At 37.6% G+C, this 23,261-nt stretch overlaps 1 protein-coding gene across 7 annotated transcripts in view; it reads right to left on the bottom strand.

The window, feature by feature from the left end:
* FERMT2 (FERM domain containing kindlin 2) overlaps positions 1-23,261 on the bottom strand; it is a 73,147-nt gene that overhangs the window by 23,828 nt on the left and 26,058 nt on the right. For all 7 annotated transcript variants that reach the window (XM_040226423.1, XM_040226422.1, XM_040226424.1 and 4 more), the window contains exons 3-4: positions 18,749-18,982; positions 5,385-5,519 (exon numbers count right to left, since the gene is read on the bottom strand). In XM_040226423.1, coding sequence (XP_040082357.1) covers positions 5,385-5,519; positions 18,749-18,982 — 369 coding nt within the window. The remainder of the gene's footprint in view (positions 1-5,384; positions 5,520-18,748; positions 18,983-23,261) is intronic.

The following is a 23,261-nucleotide window of genomic DNA, read 5'->3' as shown; positions in this document are numbered from 1 at the left end:
TATTAAAAACATTACTTTTATAATTAAAGAATAGTTTTTAAAAAATGCTTTGATGTTTAAAATGGCAAATTCTAGTTAGGAACAATGGCATCCTGCATGGTGATTTTCCTGACTTTCTTGATTACCTTAGGACCCTGACTTTTCCTTTGTCAAGCTGCCTTTAAGATTTCCTAGAAAAGTTCTTAATGAAGTAATTTTCTACTTCCATAGTAAATCTTTAGTAATCTGTAAATCAGCACTAAACAGCAAAGTTAATTCTTACACGGAAAAATTGTTTCCCACAGACATGGGATCATGTTACTTCAAATGGTTCCCTCCTCACAGGTACTTGGAGAATAGATATTTACCTAGTTACAGCCAGCAAGTGGCAAAGCACTAGAGAGTGTATCACCTGAGCACAGCCTGTAAACAAGGTATGTAAACACTCAGAATTTTATCATATTTCTGTGTAAGAATCTGACTAACGTCTGAGAATTGCTAATTCACTCATGATCCTTTACCTTTTGAAACATTAAATAAAAAAAGCTTTGTTGAAGTATAATTTACACACCAATATTTCACAAGGTATTCACCTTTAAATATTAAAAACTGGAGAAATGATGTTACATAACGGTTTGATATATGAGTGCTAGACCCAGACCAATCTGGATTGGAATCCTAGCTGTGTTCCTGATTAGCTTTGTGACCTTGGGCAAATTACCTAACCCTTGTAATGTTCTTTCCTTGTAAGTAAAGTGGGGATAATGCCACCAAAATCACAGATGTTGTGTAAGGATGAAATGAAAATATGCAAACACATAAATATATAATTGTTAACCATGCTCACATAGATGCTCATAATACAGGAAGCACACAGGCACTAAAGGAAACTGAGCCTGTTTCTGCCTCAGTAGAATGAAAATTACACCTATTCCTAACCACACCCTGTGGTACAGGAACCTCTGTGTAGCACTGGGCACAGTGTCTGACCCCCAGAAGACGTCATAAGCTGAGATGTACAGACCTGTTGCTATTTGTATGAACATAATATGCAACTGGTCAAATCTGTCAGCCTTTGGTCCAAACATTGACTAATATGACCGACAAATCATAAAAGCAGGCAAACTCGATATTTAGTATTTCTTTTAAAAATTAATCGCATTACTTTTCATGTGTGTATGGGACTTCTCTATAGATAATCAGTCCTCTCATATCACTATCTTTGTTTACTTTCTTAGCATTTCACATCAGCTTCTCAAATGTTTTTAAACTGTTTGGATGTAGACAACTAAACCTATAAAAAAAAATCCTTCAACTGAAAATAGTCACTTCACAGACAAGAGAGCACACACAGTGTCTGATTCCATTCACACAAGGTTCAAGAACCAGCCCAACCAGCCTATTCTGTGGTGAGAGAGGCACAGAAAAAGGCATGCAGGAGGCTTTCTGGGGTCTTGGTATCATGTTACATGCTATACCTAGTTCTGGGTGGTGACAAGTTGTATGTATCGGCAAATATTCATCTATAATTTAAAATCTGTTCATTTTACTGTATGTAACACCTCAATTTAAAACAAGAAAGAAAAGAAACCCACAGTTACTTACTCTAAAATATTTGTAGCTTTCCCTTGTCTTAATTCATTATCTTTTATCTTTTCTTAAAGGACTATATAAAAGCTCTTCCTTGCAGTTCTAAGACCAATCCTGCCTGATTTCAACCACTCTAAAATCATCCCATAAATATACCTTTCTATGTAGTTCTTCATCTTAAGAATTGAGTTTTCATTTAAACTAAAAAAAATAAAAAACCAAAAACTGAAAGCAGAGATTCTGTCTACTGTCACATGGCTTCATCTATATAAACCATCAAGTCTAAATCAGATTTTAATCGTATTCTAATGACAGACACATTCTTTCACTCTCTTTGACTTAATTAGTCTGTAGGCTCTACCACTACTCTTTCCCCTCATTCCCTCCTCCACATTTTACTGGAATTAAATTTGATTAAGTAATGATTTGTTCATTTTGTACCATATTCAGAAACCAGTGACTGTACAATGCACTAGCCTATATTCCTCAGTCTGACATTAAATACCCTCCAGTGTGATCCAAAAGTTCCTTGGAGGTTTCTCCCCCATGAACTGGCTCAAATGGTTTATTTACACATCTTGTACTTTTCTTTTGCCAGGATGTTCTTTGTTAATATCATTCTTTTTACTTGGATCACCTATTCTTCCTATCAAAATCCTAGCCACTGGAATCCTAGCCAATTCACAAACTTACTTCCCCAACCTGAAAACTGAATACACCCTACTTGGAATTGTTTTGTCTTCTGAATTCCTACAACATTATTTCTATAATATTCATTTAACATTTATGTATTACCTCCTTAAATATAGTAATTATGGTTTCCCACTGGCCTATAAATTACTTAAGAGTAAGGACTATCTTAATTCTTGGCAGCTCCGAGATGTAATCAGTACAGGAGCAGTGACATAAAGGTTAGAAGGTATGTGACCTTAGATGTTCTAAACTTTGTTGTTCAGTTACAATATCTGACTCTTTGCAACCCCATGGACTGTAGCATGCCAGGTTTCCTTGTCCTTCACTATCTCCCAGAGTTTGCTCAAATTCATATCCACTGAGTTGATGATGCTATCTATCCATCTCATCCTCGGCCTCCCTCTTCTCCTGCCTTCAGTCTTTCCCAGTATCAGGGTCTTTTCCAGTGAGTCGGCTCTTTGCATCACATGGCCAGAGTATTGGAGGTTCAGCATTAGTCCTTCTAATGAACATTCAGGATTGATTTCCTTTAGGATCCAGTGGTTTGCTCTCCTTGTAGTCCAAGGGTCACCTCTCAAGAGTTTTCTCCAGCACCACAACTGGAAAGCATCAATTCTTTGGTGCTTAGCCTTCTTTATGGCTCCTAAGGCAGAGGAACCAGAGATCAAATTGCCAACATCCGCTGGATCATGAAAAAAGCAAGAGAGTTCCAGAAACACATCTATTTCTGCTTTATTGACTATGCTAAAGCCTTTGACTGTGTGGATCACAAGAAACTGTGGAAAATTCTGAAAGAGACGGAATACCAGACCACCTGACCTGCCTCTTGAGAAATTTGTATGCAGGTCAGGAAGCAACAGTTAGAACTGGACATGGAACAACAGACTGGCTCCAAATAGGAAAAGGAGTACGTCAAGGCTGGATATTGTCACCCTGCTTATTTAACTTCTATGCAGAGTACATCATGAGAAACGCTGGACTGGAAGAAACACAAGCTGGAATCAAGATTGCCAGGAGAAATATCAATAACCTCAGATATGCAGATGACACCACCCTTATGGCAGAAAGTGAAGAGGAACTAAAAAGCCTCTTGATGAAAGTGAAAGAGGAGAGCGAAAAAGTTGGCTTAAATAAAGCTCAACATTCAGAAAATGAAGATCATGGCATCCGGTCCCATCACTTCATGGGAAATAGACGGGGAAACAGTGGAAACAGTGTCAAACTTTATTTTTTTGGGCTCCAAAATCACTGCAGATGGTGACTGCAGCCATGAAATTAAAAGACGCTTACTCCTTGGAAAAAAAGTTATGACCAACCTAGATAGCATATTCAAAAGCAGAGACATTACTTTGCTGACTAAGGTCCATCTAGTCAAAGCTATGATTTTTCCTGTGGTCATGTATGGATGTGAGAGTTGGACTGTGAAGAAGGCTGAGTGCCAAAGAATTGATGCTTTTGAACTGTGGTGTTGGAGAAGACTCTTGAGAGTCCCCTGGACTGCAAGGAGATCCAACCAATCCATTCTGAAGGAGATCAACCCTGGGATTTCTTTGGAAGGAATGATGCTAAAGCTGAAGCTCCAATACTTTGGCCACCTCGTGGGAAGAGTTGACTCACTGGAAAAGACTCTGATGCTGGGAGGGATTGAGGGCAGGAGGAGAAAGGGACGACCGTGGATGAGATGGCTGGATGGCATCATGGACTCGATGGACATGAGTCTGAGCGAACTCCAGGAGATGGTGATGAACAGGGAGGCCTGGCGTGCTGGGATTCATCGGGTCGCAAAGAGTCGGACACGACTGAGCGACTGAACTGAACTGAAGTGAACTGAACCTTACTGTTAGCAAAGAGTCAGACATGATTGAGCGACTGAACTGAATCTTACTGTGCTGTAATATTTTTATCCTTATATGTGAATAATAACATAATCCACTTTGATGGGTTGTAGTGAGAATTAAATGAGTTTCCATGGGTATAGTGTGTGAAATAGCTCTGGGCATACATAAGTTTGTGTTCACTGTTTACTTTCATTACCATCATCATCACCCCAGAATTTTAAAAAACAGGAATGAACTGAATTAGTAAAATTAGTTTATTTATTTGCTTCTGAGATCTATCCTAAGAAATGGATTTATAAATAAATGTGCAGCCAATGGAAACATGGGAAACCAATTTTCAGGAACCAAAGAACCATGTAATCTAATTGATTAATCATCTAACTTCTCAACAGACACTGCCCATGTTCCTACTGTATGCCATATGCTGTTAGGTCCTAGTAACAGAAAGGTAAGAAACAGTCTCTTCATGCAGGACCTCACAATTATTAGGGGAGAACACATAAAATTATACCAAACACAGAAACGTCTGGTGACCTATGACAGCAGGATACCTAATTCAGGTTGGGGAGGTAATGGAAGGATATCTGAGAAAGCTTCTTCAAGAAACAAGAGAGGCACTAAGAGATTAGCGTGTGCAAAGCATAGACGTTTTAAGTAACCTGATGGAAGTAATAATGTCTTAACTAAATTAGTGGTGGTTCCCACAAAATACACCCAAAATGGAACTAAATGCTAAAAAAACCCTCCAATTTCCGCAATGCTGAGAAGTGAGGCAAGTTAAGGTACTGTCTGTCTCTTTTTGACCTTTCCTGAGCACAGAACCAGCTCTTCTTCTTACTGATTCAACTACTAGTGATTCAACTACTAACACCTGACACGATGATCTGCACGTGGCAGACTCTTGTGATGATGTAAAGATTGAGCGAAAAGATGCCGAAGGAGAGTGTTCTTTACCCTGACCACTCTCCAGACTATTTACTCCATTTATACTGATATCAAAAACACACAGGAAGACCTACTGTACAGCACAGGGAATTGTACTCAATATGTTTTAATAACCTATAAGGGAAAAGAACCTGAAAAAGTATGTATATATGAATCACTGTGTATAAATGAATAAATGAATCATTGTGCTGCAATTCCTGAAACTAGCACAATATTGTAAATCAACTATATTTCAAATACACACACACACACACACACACACACACACACACACACACGCATGCACGCATACAGCTCTCACGGTTCTCACACTGAACCCGTTCTTAGTCAAAGACTCACCTGATCCAGGAGTGATAAGAGGCCCCTCTAGTTCAAGCGCCTCATCTTCAGATTGGTCATCTAGCTTTTTCTTTTTTTTCTTTGTTGGATCTCTGGGTTTTTTCAATAGAGAAAGCTCTTCAGGGTGTCTGATGTCTGTTACAATTAAGAAAAAAACATTATTTTACTGGGATAATGGAAAGTTTAAACACATCATTACATTTGGTAAATCTATGAGTCCATTTCAAAACAAGAACTTGTAATTTCTTTCTGTGCATGTTTGTATTTTGCCAGATACTAACACCATGCAAAACACTAGAATATGACACTATAAAAAACAATATACCAAAGCACACTTAATTCGTAACTATCCAATAAATGTCATTACCTAGTAGAAAGATAACACTATGGTACAGAAAGAAAATAACAGAGCTCTTATTTATATATATTTTAAACCAAAATTCTATGGAATTAGGGTTTATATTATATGGTTGCTTCATTCTGTATATAAGTTATACTAGATATATGAAGTAAATGTAAAGAAAGTATTTTCATACCATTATCAAATCTCAAAATTTTAATCAACTCAAACTTTCCTACCTTGATACCAAATGTACAAGTTTCTGAGTGTATTCTATTCATTTTCATGTGAAGAATCTGATGTGTACACATAATGAAAAATGGGCAAAATAATGAAGATTGATATTTTCCTATGTCTGCTGTCTGCTCTTCTACAATTCTGTGTCTCTAACTGTACAGTTAGTGATAGCTAGGAGTATAAAGTTGTCGCCCATCAAAAAAAAAAAAAAGAAAATCACCAAGTGGGTTTTAAAAAAAACCAAAAAATATATAAGAAACAAATGGCTACACAAAAAGAATTTAAAATGACCAAAATAAGTTTATATATTACATTACATATTATATACCATGTCCAGAAACAGCAGGAATGAGTAAAAAGTCAGTGATGTTGTTTAGACATTAAGTCATGTCCAACTCTTTTTTGACCCTATGGACTGTAGTCTGCGAGGCTCCTCTGTCCATGGGATTTCCCAGGCAAGAATACTGCAGTAGATTCCATTTTCTGCCCCAAGGGATCTTCTAGACCTAGGGATCGAACTTGCCTCTCCTGCACTGGCAGGCAGATTCTTTACCACTGAGCCACCAGGGAATCCCAAGTTAAGTCAGCTCCTCCCAAACTGAGCTAAAGATTCGACGAAATTCTAATCCAAATTCCAGCTTACTCTTCTGAACAATTTGATCGTAGAATTGTTCTCATTTCCTTATAAATTTTATAACAGTGAAAGCAATTTTGAAAAAGAATAAAGTTGGAAGACCTAAACTACCTGATTTTAAGACATGATAAATCCACAGCAATTAAAACTGTGCAATTACTGGCCAAATGATAAGACATATAAATGAATGGATTAGAAGAGAGGACCCAGAAACAAATCCAGACACAGCCAATTATTTTGGACAAAGGTGCTATGGCAATTCAAAGGAAAAGGGAAATCTCTTATTTCAGTTCAGTCGCTCAGTTGTGTCCAGCTCTTTGCGACCCATGGACTGCAGCACACCAGGCCTCCCTGTCCATCACCAACTCCCAGAGCTTGCTCAAACTCTTGTCCATCGAGTTGGTGATGCCATCCAACCATCTCATCCTCTGTCGTCCCCTTTCTCCTCCTACCTTCAATCTTTCCCAACATCAGGATCTTTTCCAATGAGTCAGTTCTTTGCATCAGGTGGCCACTGTAGAGCCTCGCAGACTACAGTCCATGGGGTTGCAAAACAGTCGGACATGACTTAGTGTCTTCAGCATCAGTCCTTCCAATGATTATTCAGTACTGATTTCCTTTAGGATGGACTGCTTGGATCTCCTTGCAGTCCAAGGGACTCTAAGACTCTTCTCCAACACCACAGTTCAAAAACATCAATTCTTCGGTGCTCAGCTTTCTTTATAGTCCAACTCTCACATCCATACATGACTACTGGAAAAGACATAGCTTTGACTAGACGGACCACTGTTGGCAAAGTAATCTCTTTGCTTTTTAATATGCTGTCTAGGTTGGTCATAGCTTTTCTTCCAAGGCATAAGCGTCTTTTAATTTCATGGCTGCAGTCATCATCTGCAGTGATTTTGGAGACCTCCCCAAATAAAGTCTGTCACTGTTTCCCCATCTATTTGCCATGAAGTGACAGGACCAGATACCATGATCCTAGTTTTCTGAATGTTGAGTTTTAAGCCAACTTTTTCAGTCTTCTCTTTCATTTTCATCAGTTTCTTCAGTTCTTTGCTTTCTGCCATAAGGGTGGTGTTACCTGTGTATCTGAGGCTGTTGATATTTCCCCCAGCAATCGTGATTCCAGCTTGTGCTTCATCCAGCCTGGCATTTCTCATAATACGCTCTGCACAGAAGTTAAATAAGCAGGGTGACAATATACAGCCTTGATGTACTCCTTTCCCGATTTGGAACCAGTCTGTTGTTCCATGTCCAGTTCTAATTGCTGCTCCTTGACCTGCATACAGATTTCTCAGAAGGCAGGTAAGATGGTCTGGCAATCCCGTTGCTTTAAGAATTTTCCACAGTTTGTTGTGATCCACAGTCAAAGGCTTTGGTGTCGTCAATAAAGGAGAAGTAGATGGTTTTTTGGAACTCTCTTGCTTTTTTAAATCTCTTCAATAAACAGTGCTAAATGAGAGATTCGTGTATTTTTCAAAAAGAACATGAGCCCTCATCTAATGCAATATGCAAGTTAATTAAAAAATAAAATGTAAAGAGAGGGAAAGCCAAGGAAAAAAGCAGCAGAAAGGAAAAGTGCTTGCTGTGTTCTTGGAGGGTTTGGTGGCATCTACACCATCTGTCAGTATGAGGAGAACAGACAATGAAATCCAAGTCCCTGCCTAACTTGTAATGCTGCAGACTGCTAAGTCACTGGATCAGAGTTTGATAGCAGATAATCTGTACTTTCAGAAACCCACAGTCTCCACTGTGTATTAGGAACTCTGGAAGCTTTTTATCTGGAGGAAAATTAGAACTAGGATCGGCCACACTGCTGCAGAGCTGATGGTGCACAATTTGAGGCAGAAGCACACAGCCAAACTACTGGATTCACATCTCAGCTACACTATTAGCTGCATGACTTGGGAAAGCTACTAATTAGCCTACTAGCATCCAAGTTTCCTCAAATGTAAATGAAACTACGACCACAGGAGGTGTTTATGAAAATTCAATGATTGCACAGGGCCCGACACACAATAACTACTTCATAAGTATTAGCTATTAATGTTTTTTTTCTAATTTAAAAAAATATACAATTATGGTACACATTTGGAAATTACAAGAAAGTATTAAGACATTTAAACCCTGTTTGTGAAAAATGGAATATGACTATGTGAATCAGTGATTCTAACAGATGTATAAAACTGTGCCCATTCTTCCAATACTGTGCCCATTATAAATAATGGTTCTACAAACATCTATATATATCTACTTTTTCACATTTTATTTCTTTAGAAATTCATTGGAATAAATTACTGGATCAAAGGTTAAATGAATTTTAAGGCCAAAATGTAGCAACATGGGCACATGTATTATTTTTTTAAAGCTTTATTTTTAAAACAGTATGCTTATCTCCTTGTTTTAATTTACATTTCTTTGATTATTAGTGATGATCTACACTTCCCCATGGGTTTTTAGCTATTTATATTATTTCTTCCTTTGCTCATTTTTCTATTGCTGCTGCTACTACTAAGTTGCTTCAGTCGTGTCCAACTCTGTGCAACCCTGTAGACAGCAGCCCAGAGGCTCCCGCGTCCCTGGGATTCTCCAGACAAGAACACTGGAGTGGGTTGCCATGTCCTTCTCCAATGCATGAAAGTGAAAAGTGAAAGTGAAGTTGCTCAGTCGTGTCTGACTTGTAGTGACCCCATGGACTGCAGCCCACCAGGATCCTCCGTCCATGGGATTTTCCAGGCAAGAGTACTGGAGTGGGGTGCCATTGCATTCTGCTAGATTTCTTCAAATCAGGGCTTCCCTGGTAGCTCAGCTGGTACAAGAATCCGCCTGCAATGAGGTAGACCTGGGTTCTATCCCTGGGTTGGGAAGATCCCCTGGAGAAGGGAACAGCCACCCTATTCTCCATGGTATTCTGGCCTGGAGAATTCCATGGACTGTAGAGTCCATGGGGTTGCAAAAAGTCGGCCACAACTGAGTGACTTTCACTTTCTTCAGATCAAAGTTAATTTGCATATAAAAGTTAACATGGTAGATACCACTGCAAACCACACTGAACTTTCTTTTTTACTTATTTACACCTTGAACCATGTTTAAAAAAGAAATCCAAATCTTTCAATAACTAAATGGATTATTTTTTGTTGTTTCTCTGTTGGTTATTTGAAGTTTACTATTAGGAACACTCTGGTATACATTAGGTTTTTGTTTTGTACTTACATGCTATTTCGGGGTGAATACTTTTCCGAAACATGAACATGGAATTAGCAGTAAAACTGTCCTGAACAAATACTTTACCAAAGAGTAGGTGAACATCTTAGGTACTAAACAGCAGAGATGATATTAAAAATAAATGTTTGTTCCTTAAATTCTGTCACTTAAGCTTCCAGGCAGGTCTTTTTAAAGTTAAAAGTAGTACAGTGACTTCTTTAGCTAAAGTCATAAAATTAAAAATCAAAGATTTTCTTCAGTCTTGTATATTCAAGTTGAGATAGTGCTGGGACCTGGGACCCTTTACCACAGTGCTTGCACCTGGACAAATGTCTCCTCAAGCAACAAGGAACTTAGAAGGAACTAAAAACAACTGCATGCATGTGCAATCAGGGGAATTATGAACAATAAGATACAAAAAGGCCTCAATCCAACTTTCATTTTGCAGGTGCTGGGAGCTGAAGTAGGGTACTGAGCATGATTCCTGCACCCAGCACCAAGGGGTGGGCAGATCATCTAACCAGCCCTCAAGCCCAACCCACAGATCTGCTCCCACCAGATCCCTACTTAAGGAACCAGCCCACCCTCCCTCAGAGAATGAGCAAGGGGACTTGTTACCTGTTTTTGCTTTGGGATAGCATGAGTCCCAGTGAAGCCGTGCCTGAATTCCTCTTTTCAATTTCTATTGATTAAAGAGCCCAAGGACACAATTCCATAACAAAGGTAACCCATTTATCCTTTAAAGTAATTTTGGGGATATGAATCAGTAGTGTTAAGTTGTGCTATGTAGATTCAGAAATTCAGAAGATGATTTCAAGTATGTCTTTTGAGCCATATTTATCTAATTAACAGAACTGAATCATCATTTCCTAGAATACTTTTAAAAGAAACAAGATTTAGCATGCTAAGAGATCTAATGATTTATGGATTGTACTTTCAATTCTCAGCGTACCCTCAACTCTAAATGCCACCACTGCCATGCTGGGAGTAAATAAAGACATTAGAAAATTCCAAGCTTCTGAATAATCACTTGTCTTCTCTACTTCAGTATTAAGTGGGGGCAGGGTGGTGGTGGTAATCTGTCTCTCCACCCATTCATTTCTCCAAAGCAAATCATAAACTGGTACAGGGTGAAAAATCTAAAAAGTACATAGGACATAAAACTAATCATGCCTGAGAGATATGACCTGCTTCTACCACAGTTTACCATTACCAAGTTTGGTGGGAGAGAGGAAAGCAAGCAAAACGCCTCCTTAATTTCTGGTATGTCCTTTCTTCTTGAAAATCACTGCACTACATGATTCATCCTTTGAGATTTTTGTTCACGGGCCATTTCCTGTCAGCTCACAAACCAGCTATGAACATTTTTAGAAAAATGAGTACTGTTAACTGTTAACTAGCTTTTCGCTCATAGGCAGATGAAGCAGCTCCTAACTATATGTGCCCGTGAGAACTGCTTGTGATGTAAAAGTAATTATATTAAAAACAAATGTTTAGGTCACACCCCCAGATAATACTCTTAGTGACTCAGGGCATCCAACAGCTTGTTTTATAAAAGTTCTAGTGATGGATGTTAACTAAACTTATTGTGGTGATCACGTCACAATACATATAAATACGGAATCATTATGTTGTACACCTGATGTTTACATTTATGTGTCAAACATATCTCAACTTTAAATCTCTAGAGGTAATTTGATTCCAACTTTTTCTTGAGACCTTGCAGCTAAGGGAAAGGGTAGGAAGAGGAGAACGACATCTTATTTCTCTAATGATAGGCAGTTCTATATTCAGCAAGGTAGCTGCTGGCTACACATGAAGTCTGTGAGTAAGTGATTTTCATTTCATTACAGCAACTACCAAAAAAAGTAAATCCATATGTGATACTATTATAATGATACAGGAACTTAGGACTTATGTATTTACTCTGTGTCTTACATCAGGAAGAAATTAAACTAGTGAATTTAGCAATCTGAATCACATGTGTAAGAGTGGGCTTGGTGAACACAAATAATTAAATAAGGTTTAGATTAAAATAAAATACACTTACAGGACTATAAGATGTAAAATCTTTAAAATGGGCATACCAAAATATAACGCTGCTTTTCCTTTATGCTAAATTACAGTTCAATAATAAAGAGATAGTAGCATTTATGAATCACTACACAAAAGTGATCCAGGATCTATTTATAACAAAATGATAAACTATACAGCAATAAAATCCAATGTTCAAAATCAATGTTATCAAGTAGAGTACAAGTCTAGTGGAAGACAGGTAACATAAATTACCTATATAATTATGTAATATACATAGTGCATATGTATCTCAAAAATTATGGGGCTGAGGAAATGGGAAATAAAGGAGTGGAGAAGGGTACTCAGGTAAAATAATAAAACAGATTTTGTTTAAAAGCAGAATTTTCTTAAGAGTTTCCAGTTAAACATGTAGGTTGAGTTCTTGCATTTACATTCACTGTTTTCCAAAAATCATACCAAAATGTAAAGAAATAAAATATGAACCTAAAAGGACAAAACAGGAGAAAAACATCAGATCAGCAACATCAGAAAAATGTTGAGACAAAAGCCAGATGGGAGACAAGCAAATACTTAGTAAACAGAAAATCAAGGTGTCTGCAGGAGATACCAATGGGAAACACATGGACTCACTATGCTAAACATCAAGCATGATCATGTTCTCAAAAGAGATAAGAAAAATGAATCCTGTCCCATACTGAATTACACCTACCCCTCAGATACACACCCTTTAGGGATTCCTTAGAGGAAAATCTGAAAAGCCCTAGAGAAAAGATCCTTTAGATACTGACATTTGAAAAGGCTTGCTCAATGTCTAAATACCCCTTAGAGGGACAAGCTAAACAAGCTAAACCCCATTCAACTAGAGCTTCTTATCAGGTATCTGTATGAATGGACAATCAGCAACTGATAGACATTATAGAAAGGAATGTGTGGCAAGCAGAATTCTCGAGACAGCCCCTTAAAATTCTTGCTCCTGGTTATACAATCATACACTAGACTTTGCAAATGGAATTAAGGTTACTGATCAACTGATTTTAGGGAGATTATCCTAAATTCTCTCAGTGGGTCCAAAGCAATCACAAGAAGTCTGTCTAACAGAAAAGAAAAGCAGAAGGAAGCAGAGGAGAGATAAGACAGAGAAGTCATATAGACTTGAGCAGTAAGAAGAGCTGGACTTGCTGTTGCTGACTCTGAAAAAGGAGGAGGATCACAAGTCAAGGAATTCAGAAGGCCTCTAGAAGCTAACAAGGAGATCAAACCAGTCAATCCTAAAGAAATCAACCCTGAATATTCACTGGAAGGACTGATGCTGAAGCTGAAGCTCCAATACTTTGGCCACCTGATGCAAAGAGCTGACTCATTAGAAAAGACCCTGATGCTGGGTGAGATTGAAGGCAGGAGGAGAAGGGGGCAACAGAGAGGATGAGATGGTTGGATGGCATCATCAACTCAATGGACATGAATTTGAGCAAACTCCAGGGGACAGTGGAGGACAGGGAAGCCTGGTGTGCTGCAGTCCATGGGGTTGCAAAGAGTTGGACAGGACTTAGCAACTAACAACAAGACAGAGTAGTAAGAATGTGATTTACCCTCCTGCTTTATTTAAACAATAAAGGAATAGGAAAGAAAGTTTTTCAGATATTAGACAACAAGGAGCACAGGAGAGGAGAGAAAAACACAATGAGCTCTTTGGGTATACCAGCTTACTGTCTAGAAGTAGTTCAGGGTGGGGAGGGGGCAAACAGAGTCAGGTCTTGCTGAGTTGAGACATCTGAGATGGAACCCAGGGAGGCCAAGATGACTAGAATTTGTGGGTCAGAGTACCAGAGAGAAGAGGGCTCTGGAGATCTGCAGTTATCCTCTGGAATCTGGGTGAATACTGATCTGTGAGGGAAAGTTTTCCTAATACACTGGATATTGAGAAGAATCCCCAGAAGAAAATTAGCTCCAGATTAATGGACTTGCCCTTAACATTTAAAAGCAAGTATCAAAAGGATCCAACTGATTCCAGGTAATCTGACTGAAAAATCTGGCAAAAAAAAAAAAAAAAAAAAACCAACATTATTTAAAGGAATACACAAAGAAATCCAGCCAACAGTGTAAAATGACTCTTAACATTCAAACAGAAATTACCAGACAACAAAGAGGCAGGAAAATACAACCCATTATCAGGAGTAAAGTTGAAGGGGGGTGTAACAGATTATATAATCAATTATAGAAATGATGATATAAACAATTATAGAATCAGTAATCAAAGATATGAAAATGGCTATTATAAGTACACTCCACATGTTTAAGAAAGGAAAGGCATAAAAATAATGAAGAAAAAAATTAAAATTTATGTATTTTTAAAAGGCCAAAACCAAACTTCTAGTGATGAAAACTACATCTGAAATGAACACTGGATGGGATTAACAGAACATCAATTTGAAGATAGCAATGAACACTTTCCAAGATGAAACTGAGAATAAAGACCAAAAAAAGGAGGAGAACATCAGCAACTTACAGAAGAATAAGAATTGCTCTAGCATATATGAAACAAGTCCAGCAAATGACAGCAAGTGTGGGAAGGGACACCAAAAATTATCTGAAGAACTAATGGTTGAAAATTACACAAATTTGATAACTGTAAATCCATAAATGTAAGAATTACAATAAAAACAGAATAAACTTAAAACTATGCCAGGACACATCAGAATATGAAGTCAGACAAGGAGAAATATTCATGTATCACTTACAAGTGGAATCTAAAAAAATGACACAAATGAACTTTCCATTTACTCTTAATAAGGTCTTTACTTTTAAAGCCTGCATGTCAGAACTCACCTTATATAAAAGAACTTGGCATGCCATTGCCAGAAGGGTTTCTTTAAAAAAGGAAAGTAAAATATAACAAAGAACCTCTTTTAATCACTACACAGGAGCATTTTCTTATATAACAAAAGAAAACCAAGATAATTCTTACCAAATAAAAAACTAAGAAAGTAGTCTGCCAAAAGTCACACAAGAAAAGAAACAGACAATCTGAGTAAGCCTATACCTATTAAAAATTGAATCAATAATAACCTTCCAAAACAGAAAGCACTAGGGCCAGACAGGTTCACTTAAATTCTACCAAACATTTTTTCTAGTTTTATTGAGGTATGCCTGACATATCTCAGGTATGTCATACAACACTGTGTAAGTTTAAGGTGTAGCATAATGACTTGACTTACACATATGTGAACTTACATATACTGATCACTACAGTATTTCCCTTGTGTTAAGAACTTAGGATCTACTCTCTTAACAACTTCCAAATAAACCATACAGTAGTGTTAACTCTCGTCAACATGCATATACCACATCCCCGAGTGCTTAACTTATCTTGCACCTTTTGACATTGTTGCATGTCTTGGCTATTATAAACAATGAACATGGGGGTGCAGTTACTGCTCTGACCCAGTGTTTCAATTTCCTTCCGCTATGTTCCCAGAAGTGGAACTGCTGGGTCATATGGCAGTCTACTTTAGTTTTTCGAGGAACCTCCACAGCTTTCCATAGTGGCTACACCAATTTACAGTCCCACCAAGAGTGCACAAGGGTTCTCTTTTCTCTACATCCTTGCCAGTGTGTTATCACTTGTCTTTTTGATGATAGCCATTCTAATAAGACTAACATCACCAACTCGATGGACATGAGTTTGAGCAAGCTCCAGGAGCTGGTGATGGACAGGGAAGCCTGGCGTGCTTGTAGTCCATGGGGTCACAGAGTTGGACACGACTGAGCAACTGAACTGAATTCTAACAAATAAGCTATATCTCCTGTGGTTTTAATTTGTATTTCCCTAATGATCAGCGGTGATGTGCACATTTTCACACCTCGTTGACCATTTGTAAAACTCCTTTGGAAAATGTCTATTCAGGTCTTTTGCCCATTTTTTAAATTGGGTTATTTGGGGGATTTTGATATTGAGCTCTTTATATATTTTGGATATTAACTCCTTATAAGATATATGGACTGCAGATATTTTTTCCTATTCCATAGATTATACTTCATTTTGCTGATCATTTCTTTTGCTGCATAGAAATTTTGTTGTTAGATGTAATCCCACCTGTTTATTTTTGCCTGTGCTTTAGATGCTATATCCAAAAAATCATTGCCAAAACTCATGTCAAGGAGCTTTCCTCCTTGACCTTTGAGGAAGAAATTATACTAATACTCTACAATCTCTTTCAGAAGACAGAAGCAGAGGAAATACTTCCTAATTCATTCTATGAGGCTAGCATTACTTTTAATACTAAAATCAAACAAAGACACTGCAAGAAAACTATAGAACGATATCTCTAATGAACATAAATGCAAAAATATTTAATAAACTATTAGCAAGTCAAATTCAATAATGTATTTATAAAAAATAATTACATACCATACCATTACAGAAATAACTGATAAGCTAGACTTTATAAAAATTAAAAATTTCTGCTCTGTGAAAGAAACTGCCAAAGAAAAAGAAAAGATAAGCCACTGACCAGGATAAAATATCTGCAAGTCATATCTGACAAAGGATTGTTACCCAAAGTATACAAATAACTATTAAAATATAACAGTAAGAAAAACAAAAAGCTTGACTAAAAAATAGGGCACAGACTTTTAAATAGACACCTCACCAAAGATGTATAGGTGGCGAATGAACATATAAAAATATGTCTGACATTTTATGTCATCATTAAAATGCAAAATTATAACAGTTTGCTAAGCCATTACACATCTATCAGAATGTCCACAATCGAGAACACTGACAACACCAAATGCTGGTGAGGATTAGAGCAATGAAAACTCTCATTTACTACTGAATGTGAACACAACATGACATAGCTACTTTGGAAGACAGTTTAGCAGTTTCCCACAAAACTAAGCATTTTCCTACCATATGGTCCAACAACCATTCGCCTTAGAATCTACCCAAAGGAGTAAAAGACACATGTTCACAAAAAAACCTGCACATAAATGTTTATAGCACCTTATTATAGTTGCAAAACTTGGAAACAACAAAGATATCTGTCAGTAGATGTGGAAAGTAAACTGGCACATCCAGACAATGGGATATTATTCAGCGCTTTAAAAAAAAATGAGTTATCAAGCCATCAAAGGACATGAAGGAAACTTAAATCTGTATTACTAAGCAAAAGATAATCTGAAAAAGCTATATATGATTCCAATTGTACGACATTCTGTAAAAAGCAGAATTACGGAGACAGTAGAGAGATGAACTGTTGCCATGGGTTGGTAGTGGAGGGATGGAAAGGCAGAGCACCGATTTATAGAACAGTAAAACTATTCTGTATGGTATTATAATAATGGTTATACATTTGTCCAAACTTGTGGACTATACAATATCAAGAGTAAACCCTAATGTACACCATGTAGTCTGGGTCATAATGATGTGTCAATGAAGCTTTATCATTGTAACAAATGTCCCACACTGGTGTGGAGTGTTGACAGTGGGGAGGTCGTAAGTGTGGGAATGAGAGTAAATAGGAACACTCTGTACTTTCTGCTCCATCTTGCTGTGAACCTAAAACTACTCTAAAAAAAGTGTATTAATTAAAAAAAAAGATAAGTGATATAAACAAGCAATTCAAAAAAGAAACTGAAACGGCCAGTTAAGACATAAAAACACAGTTATCTTTATAAACTAAAATTTTTTTCACTCAGAGAAACAAACACTAAAAGCTGACAACACTCAAGTGTTAGTGATGGCTTCGGGCAATGGGTTTTCACACACTGCGAGCTGGAATGTAAACGGGTATAACCACTTGGGAGTGCAATTTGACAGTATCCTAAATGAATCATGTACACACTTAAAACAAAACAATTCTACCTTCTACTTCTACACAAACACAAAAGAGAAATTCCACCACACATGTACAAAATAATGTAAGATACTGTACAACAACTACAGTAACATTTTTTGAGTATATACACTCACAGATATGAATATGTATATGTGCATGTATGTGTATTTATGTATTTTCAAAAGTACTGGAAAGATACTCAATAACCTTATGACAGTAGCTGCTTTATAAAGAGAAATTAGACAAGAATACGAATCAAGAACTTTACCTATATTATTTGACTTTAAAAGGTTAGCAAAATGACAAAATAGCAACTATTAATTCTAGTGATATTTAGGTGAATGTTACATAAGTCTTAGTATTATTCTGTATTTTTATTTTTCTTCTTAGAAATTCCATTAAACATAAAAAAACCTTATAATCTGAGTTATTAGACCAAAACAGTACTGTCCTGTATTTCCCCCAAATCTATGATACAACAGAATTATGTACTAACGATGACAATGATTCAGATTTTCTCTGATGGTTAAATACTTCCTGTCATATGACAGAAATGGGTCAACCAAATGTAATCCACATCTCATTTCAGAAAACATAAACAGAACTGCTACAAGAGTGGTCAAAGTGTAGACTGGTTAAGGAAGGATGCCAACACACGTGGTCATTTCCTTAGGAACTGTGTCAGCCCTTCAGTGAAGGAAGTGACACAATCTGCCCAAATCAATGCAAATACTGATTTGCACTGAAACACTACAAAAGCTACATTCCTCAGAAAATAATGCCTGTTCCCTTCTCCTTTCCATAAAAATAAAGTCATCAGAAGGAGGTATTTAATAATAATAAATATACGATATACTTCTAGAAAGGAAAGAGCTCTACTAGACTCCTGTTTTAGTTTAACTCAGTATTTCTTTATCTTAAATATAAAAATGTTAAAGAATAAAGTAATAATTTCACATATACACAAGCACAGCTAGCTCACCCCAATCCCTACTCCTTGAGATAAACTCAATGTCAGCCATATACATATCATAAAACTCATAATTTCATGAAGAATTGATATAGTACTTACTAAATGTCTTACAGATGTCAGAAACAGCTTTGAAGACTCTATCAGAGAAATTCACTTTCACCTTCACATACTTCATGTTGGGAAGTTGCAGGCGGAGCAGCTTGTGCTGGGGGGTGAACTGAAGCTTAGCATCTGCCTGAATGCCATACTTATCCAAGGTCCAGTGCGTCTTGAGAAGCCAAGTTCTCTTCTTTTCCCACCACAGAGCATGGTCAGACCAATCTTTTTTTACATCTATTAAAAAAACAAACAAAACACTTAAAAATCTGTAGGACTGCCTTGAGAGAGATTACAAGCAGAAAACTAAGTAACTTAGGTATTTAATATGAACAATTAGTTAAATACTAAGTGCCTGTTATGTGATAAGAAATACTAAAGAAATACTAAAAGAAATACCAAACAGCTGAGAAAACACTCTGCCCTAGAAAGCTAATATAGAAGACAGCAGAGGCAGAATACACAGAGTAATTAATAATGCTTAAAGTAGACACACACATGACTAAGTATGACACACGTATGACAGAGTACGGACTCTCTGTAAGCATTCAGAGAACAAAGAGGACCCTGGGGATTGGAATCAAAAGGATGAATAAATAATGAGATGGAGTTGGTGGGTTCTTAGCCCAGCTTTGAGCAATGGACAATATTCTGATGATAAAGCTGGGGAGAAAGCTGAGGCATATGAGGCTGCAGAAGCATCTTGAGGCTAAGGGGTGGTGAGAAGTAAGATGGAACAAAAATGAACAAAAACCACTATCCTAGGTAAAGAGAAGCCTGGAAAAGAAAACATCCATGAGTAACACTTAACTTGAGAGAAAACAAAAACAAAGAAACTACATCCCAACCACACACCCAAATATATTCCAAGAAAAGTAACTCCCCCCACCAATATATTTTGGCACAAGAAAAAACATAAAAAAAAAGAAGAAACATTAATACCCATTAAACTATTTAACACTCATATACAAGTAAATTAAAAGAAACTAAATAAAGAAAGAGTTGGACTATAAAGAGAGCTGAGTGCTGAAGAATTGATGCTTTTGAACTGGGGCATTGGAGAAGACTCTTCAGAGTCCCTTGGACTGCAAGGATATCCAATCAGTCCATTCTAAAGGAGATCAGTCCTGGGTGTTCTTTGGAAGGAATGATGCTAAAGCTGAAACTCCAGTACTTTGGCCACCTCATGCGAAGAGTTGACTCATTGGCAAAGACTCTGATGCTGGGAGGGATTGGGGGCAGGAGGAGAAGGGGATGACAGAGGATGAGATGGTTGGATGGCATCACTGACTCGATGGACGTGAGTCTGAGTGAACTCCAGGAGTTGGTGATGGACAGCGAGGCCTGGTGTGCTGCAATCCATGGGGTTGCAAAGAGTTGGACCCGACTGAGCGACTGAACTGAACTGAAATAAAGAAAATGTAATTTACAAAAGATTTGGCTACCTCCAGATACAGCAGATCATAGCAATAAATTTACAAATAAAATCCAATTTCTGCTGGTTATTAAAGTAGCAATAAAAGTAAAGAATGTGGGGATCAATTATATGATGAACTAAGAACCAAAAAGGGGGAACAGGATATTAAAACAACAACAACATAGCAAAACAAAGCTTTCCAGACAGCGAGGAAACATAAAACTATCATCATGATTTTGATATAAAGCTCATTTTAATACAGTTTTAAAAAGAACTGGTCTATTTTAAGAAGATAAGTTTAAAAGTATATACTAAACCTGAGACTTTTTTTAGCACAACTTGTCTCCCTGAAAGCCTCAGATAGTAAAACATCAAATTACCACACTAGGAGCCTAGAAACACCTTCTATAATGGTGAAAGGTAACTGATATAATTCTCCTCATTATGGAAGAAACAGATCACAAGAGGGAAAAAGACCTTCAATTCCCCCAGATAGTAAAAAAATATTTTAATGAGTAAGTACTTTAATGGGAAAACTGTGACTTGTGATTTTACCGCATTCTGAAATTTCAGTATTTGTTTTGGGAAAGCCCTGTCAATTATGTTATTTGAAGATTGGCTGCAGAAATACATATTTTACAACTACTTACTTGTGACAAAATGTATTCAATATATAGTACCTAGTCTCTTAAATTACTTTCCAGCACAGAATTTATCAACTTTTAGAAACAGTAAATCCAATCTGGCTCACAAGCAGATAACCAAGACTGGGACCTTTTTGTATACTATGAGGTAAATGTCTCACATGTTACAGATGGTTTACTGTATTCTTTAGGAACAAAGAGCCAAAGACAGAACAAGATCATTTGTAAAGAATGACAGTAACCACTGCAGAGTAAGGCTGAGCTGAATTGAAGAAATGGTAGATTGGTATCTAATAGTTTCTTTTTCAGCCCATTCACTTCCGCTACCAATGTCAATCTTTAAGGAAGCCATAACATGTATTTCCAGTGCAGGGAGAAGAGAGGAAAAGGCTGTACGTACGCTGCTAATAATAGTAGTTTTGTTAACACTGACTTAAGTCATTTGGATTTCCTTTGTCTTACATCAAAAGACAACCCTGAAATAAGAACTCTGGTGCAAGTAGCTTATTGAGGTGGGATGGGGGAGGAGGAGATCCCAGGAAGCATACCTGAGGGGATTAGGAAAAGTGAGACATGGGAGAAAGGTCATTAACTTCTGTGGATAACTGGAGTTCAGTCCTGCAAGAGTCCCTCTGAGGAATCACATAAAACATGACAGAATTCTCCTCCTAAGGAAAGAGAAAGCTAGGGGATCTATCCAGTTGGTTGAGGATTGCTCTTAGGGCCATTAAATTCCCAGCATTTCCTCAGCTGCCATGCATGGGGCTGACCACCCCGCACTCAAGCACTTAACTCACCAAACCCTAAATATTTACTACATGGATTTTTACAAAGACTTCATAGGCCCAGATTCAATAAAATCTCAACCTTGCATCAATTAGGCTTCAAATGCTGACCTCAGAAACAAGTACTTCCTATGATCTTCCTCTTTAGAATCTAAACCTCCCCATCAATTCCACCTTGGTTTTTTACACCAAAGGAACAGCCCCCCTGCACCTATTAAGAATAAACACAGGGGAGAAGGACATGTAATCTAAAGATTATGTACTAGAAACACTATGAACAGTTTGTTTACCCACAGAAAGAGAAAGACTCTCTTATTGACTGGAAACAGTGGTAAGATCAGTCTTTTTTACCAACAGAAAACAGTGGGTAAGTAGCAATATAGGAAAGAAAAATTACCCCCAATAAAATCAGAAACGGGACACCAGGAAAGATCTGAAGTGTCAACACTGCACACACCAGCAAACAAAAACAGAAAAGTGGGCATTCTGACAGTAAAAAAAGCAATCAGTTTTAGAAGATGGAATAGTTGAAGGGTCTACAGTCCAGTGGTTAAGTATCTGCTATCAGTGCAAGAGAGAAATCTGTGTGATGCAATGAAGACCCTGCATGCCACAGCCAAGATCCAAAGCAGCCATAAATAAATAAGATGGAATGATTAGCCTGTGATGTTTGTTCCAATACTATAATTTTGGTGGCATTCCTGAAGACTCAAAATGCCAGCGACCTAATCAGCACTAACCACAAGAGAATCACTACTACAGAAGAAACAAACAGCATCTGTAAAATATTCATTAATTACACAAATATCTACTGAACATTTACCGGAAAGCACTATTCTAGTGCTAGAAATACAGTGATGAGAAGAACAAAGTTCCTACATATTTGAAGAAAGCCAATATGACTCAAATTGAAGAGGTGAAACACCAGAGAGCTTGGCAGAAGCCCTGTATACCATAAGGTTGTTCAGCTTTTACTCTTTCTGAGTATGAGAGAAGCCACTAGAGCAGTGTTTTTCAGCCTGCTTGGCATTAGAATTATCTGAGCAACTCTTCAAATAGAGTAATGCCTGGACTCAGCCCAGACCACTTTGGGTGTGGGTCTAAAACTTGATTTTAAGCAGGGGAGTGATTTTTTATTTCAAATATTTTGAAGAATGCAGGGGTAGGGCTGAGCATGAGTGAAATTCAGAGGCCATGCAAGAAGCATGGGAGTGGACAGGATGAAAGTTTGAATTACAATGGCTGGGCAATGAGTAAGTAGAAATAAGGAATACAGACAACTTTTCCTGATCATTTTGTTATACTGGGGAGTAGAATCATGGATGGTAGATGAACAGAAAGGGGATGGCAAGTCCAAGAAGTACTTTCAGTCTTGTTTTTAAGAACAAAAGTTACTTGCATTACTTAAATAGTGATAATCCTGTAAAACTTAAAACACATTTCCAACTTTCTTTAATTTTATTGCCCCTCCAGAGAGTCGGAGAAGGCAATGGCACCCCACTCCAGTACTCTTGCCTGGAAAATCCCATGGATGGAGGAGCCTGGTGTGCTGCAGACCACGGGGTCGCTAAGAGTCGGACACGACTGAGCGACTTCACTTTCACTTTTCACTTTCATGCATTGGAGAAGGAAATGGCAACCCACTCCAGTGTTCTTGCCTGGAGAATCCC

Source organism: Oryx dammah, unplaced genomic scaffold (assembly GCF_014754425.2).
Source record: "Oryx dammah isolate SB20612 unplaced genomic scaffold, SCBI_Odam_1.1 HiC_scaffold_26, whole genome shotgun sequence".
NCBI lineage: Eukaryota > Metazoa > Chordata > Mammalia > Artiodactyla > Bovidae > Oryx > Oryx dammah.
This window is presented reverse-complemented; position numbering and strand designations above follow the sequence as displayed.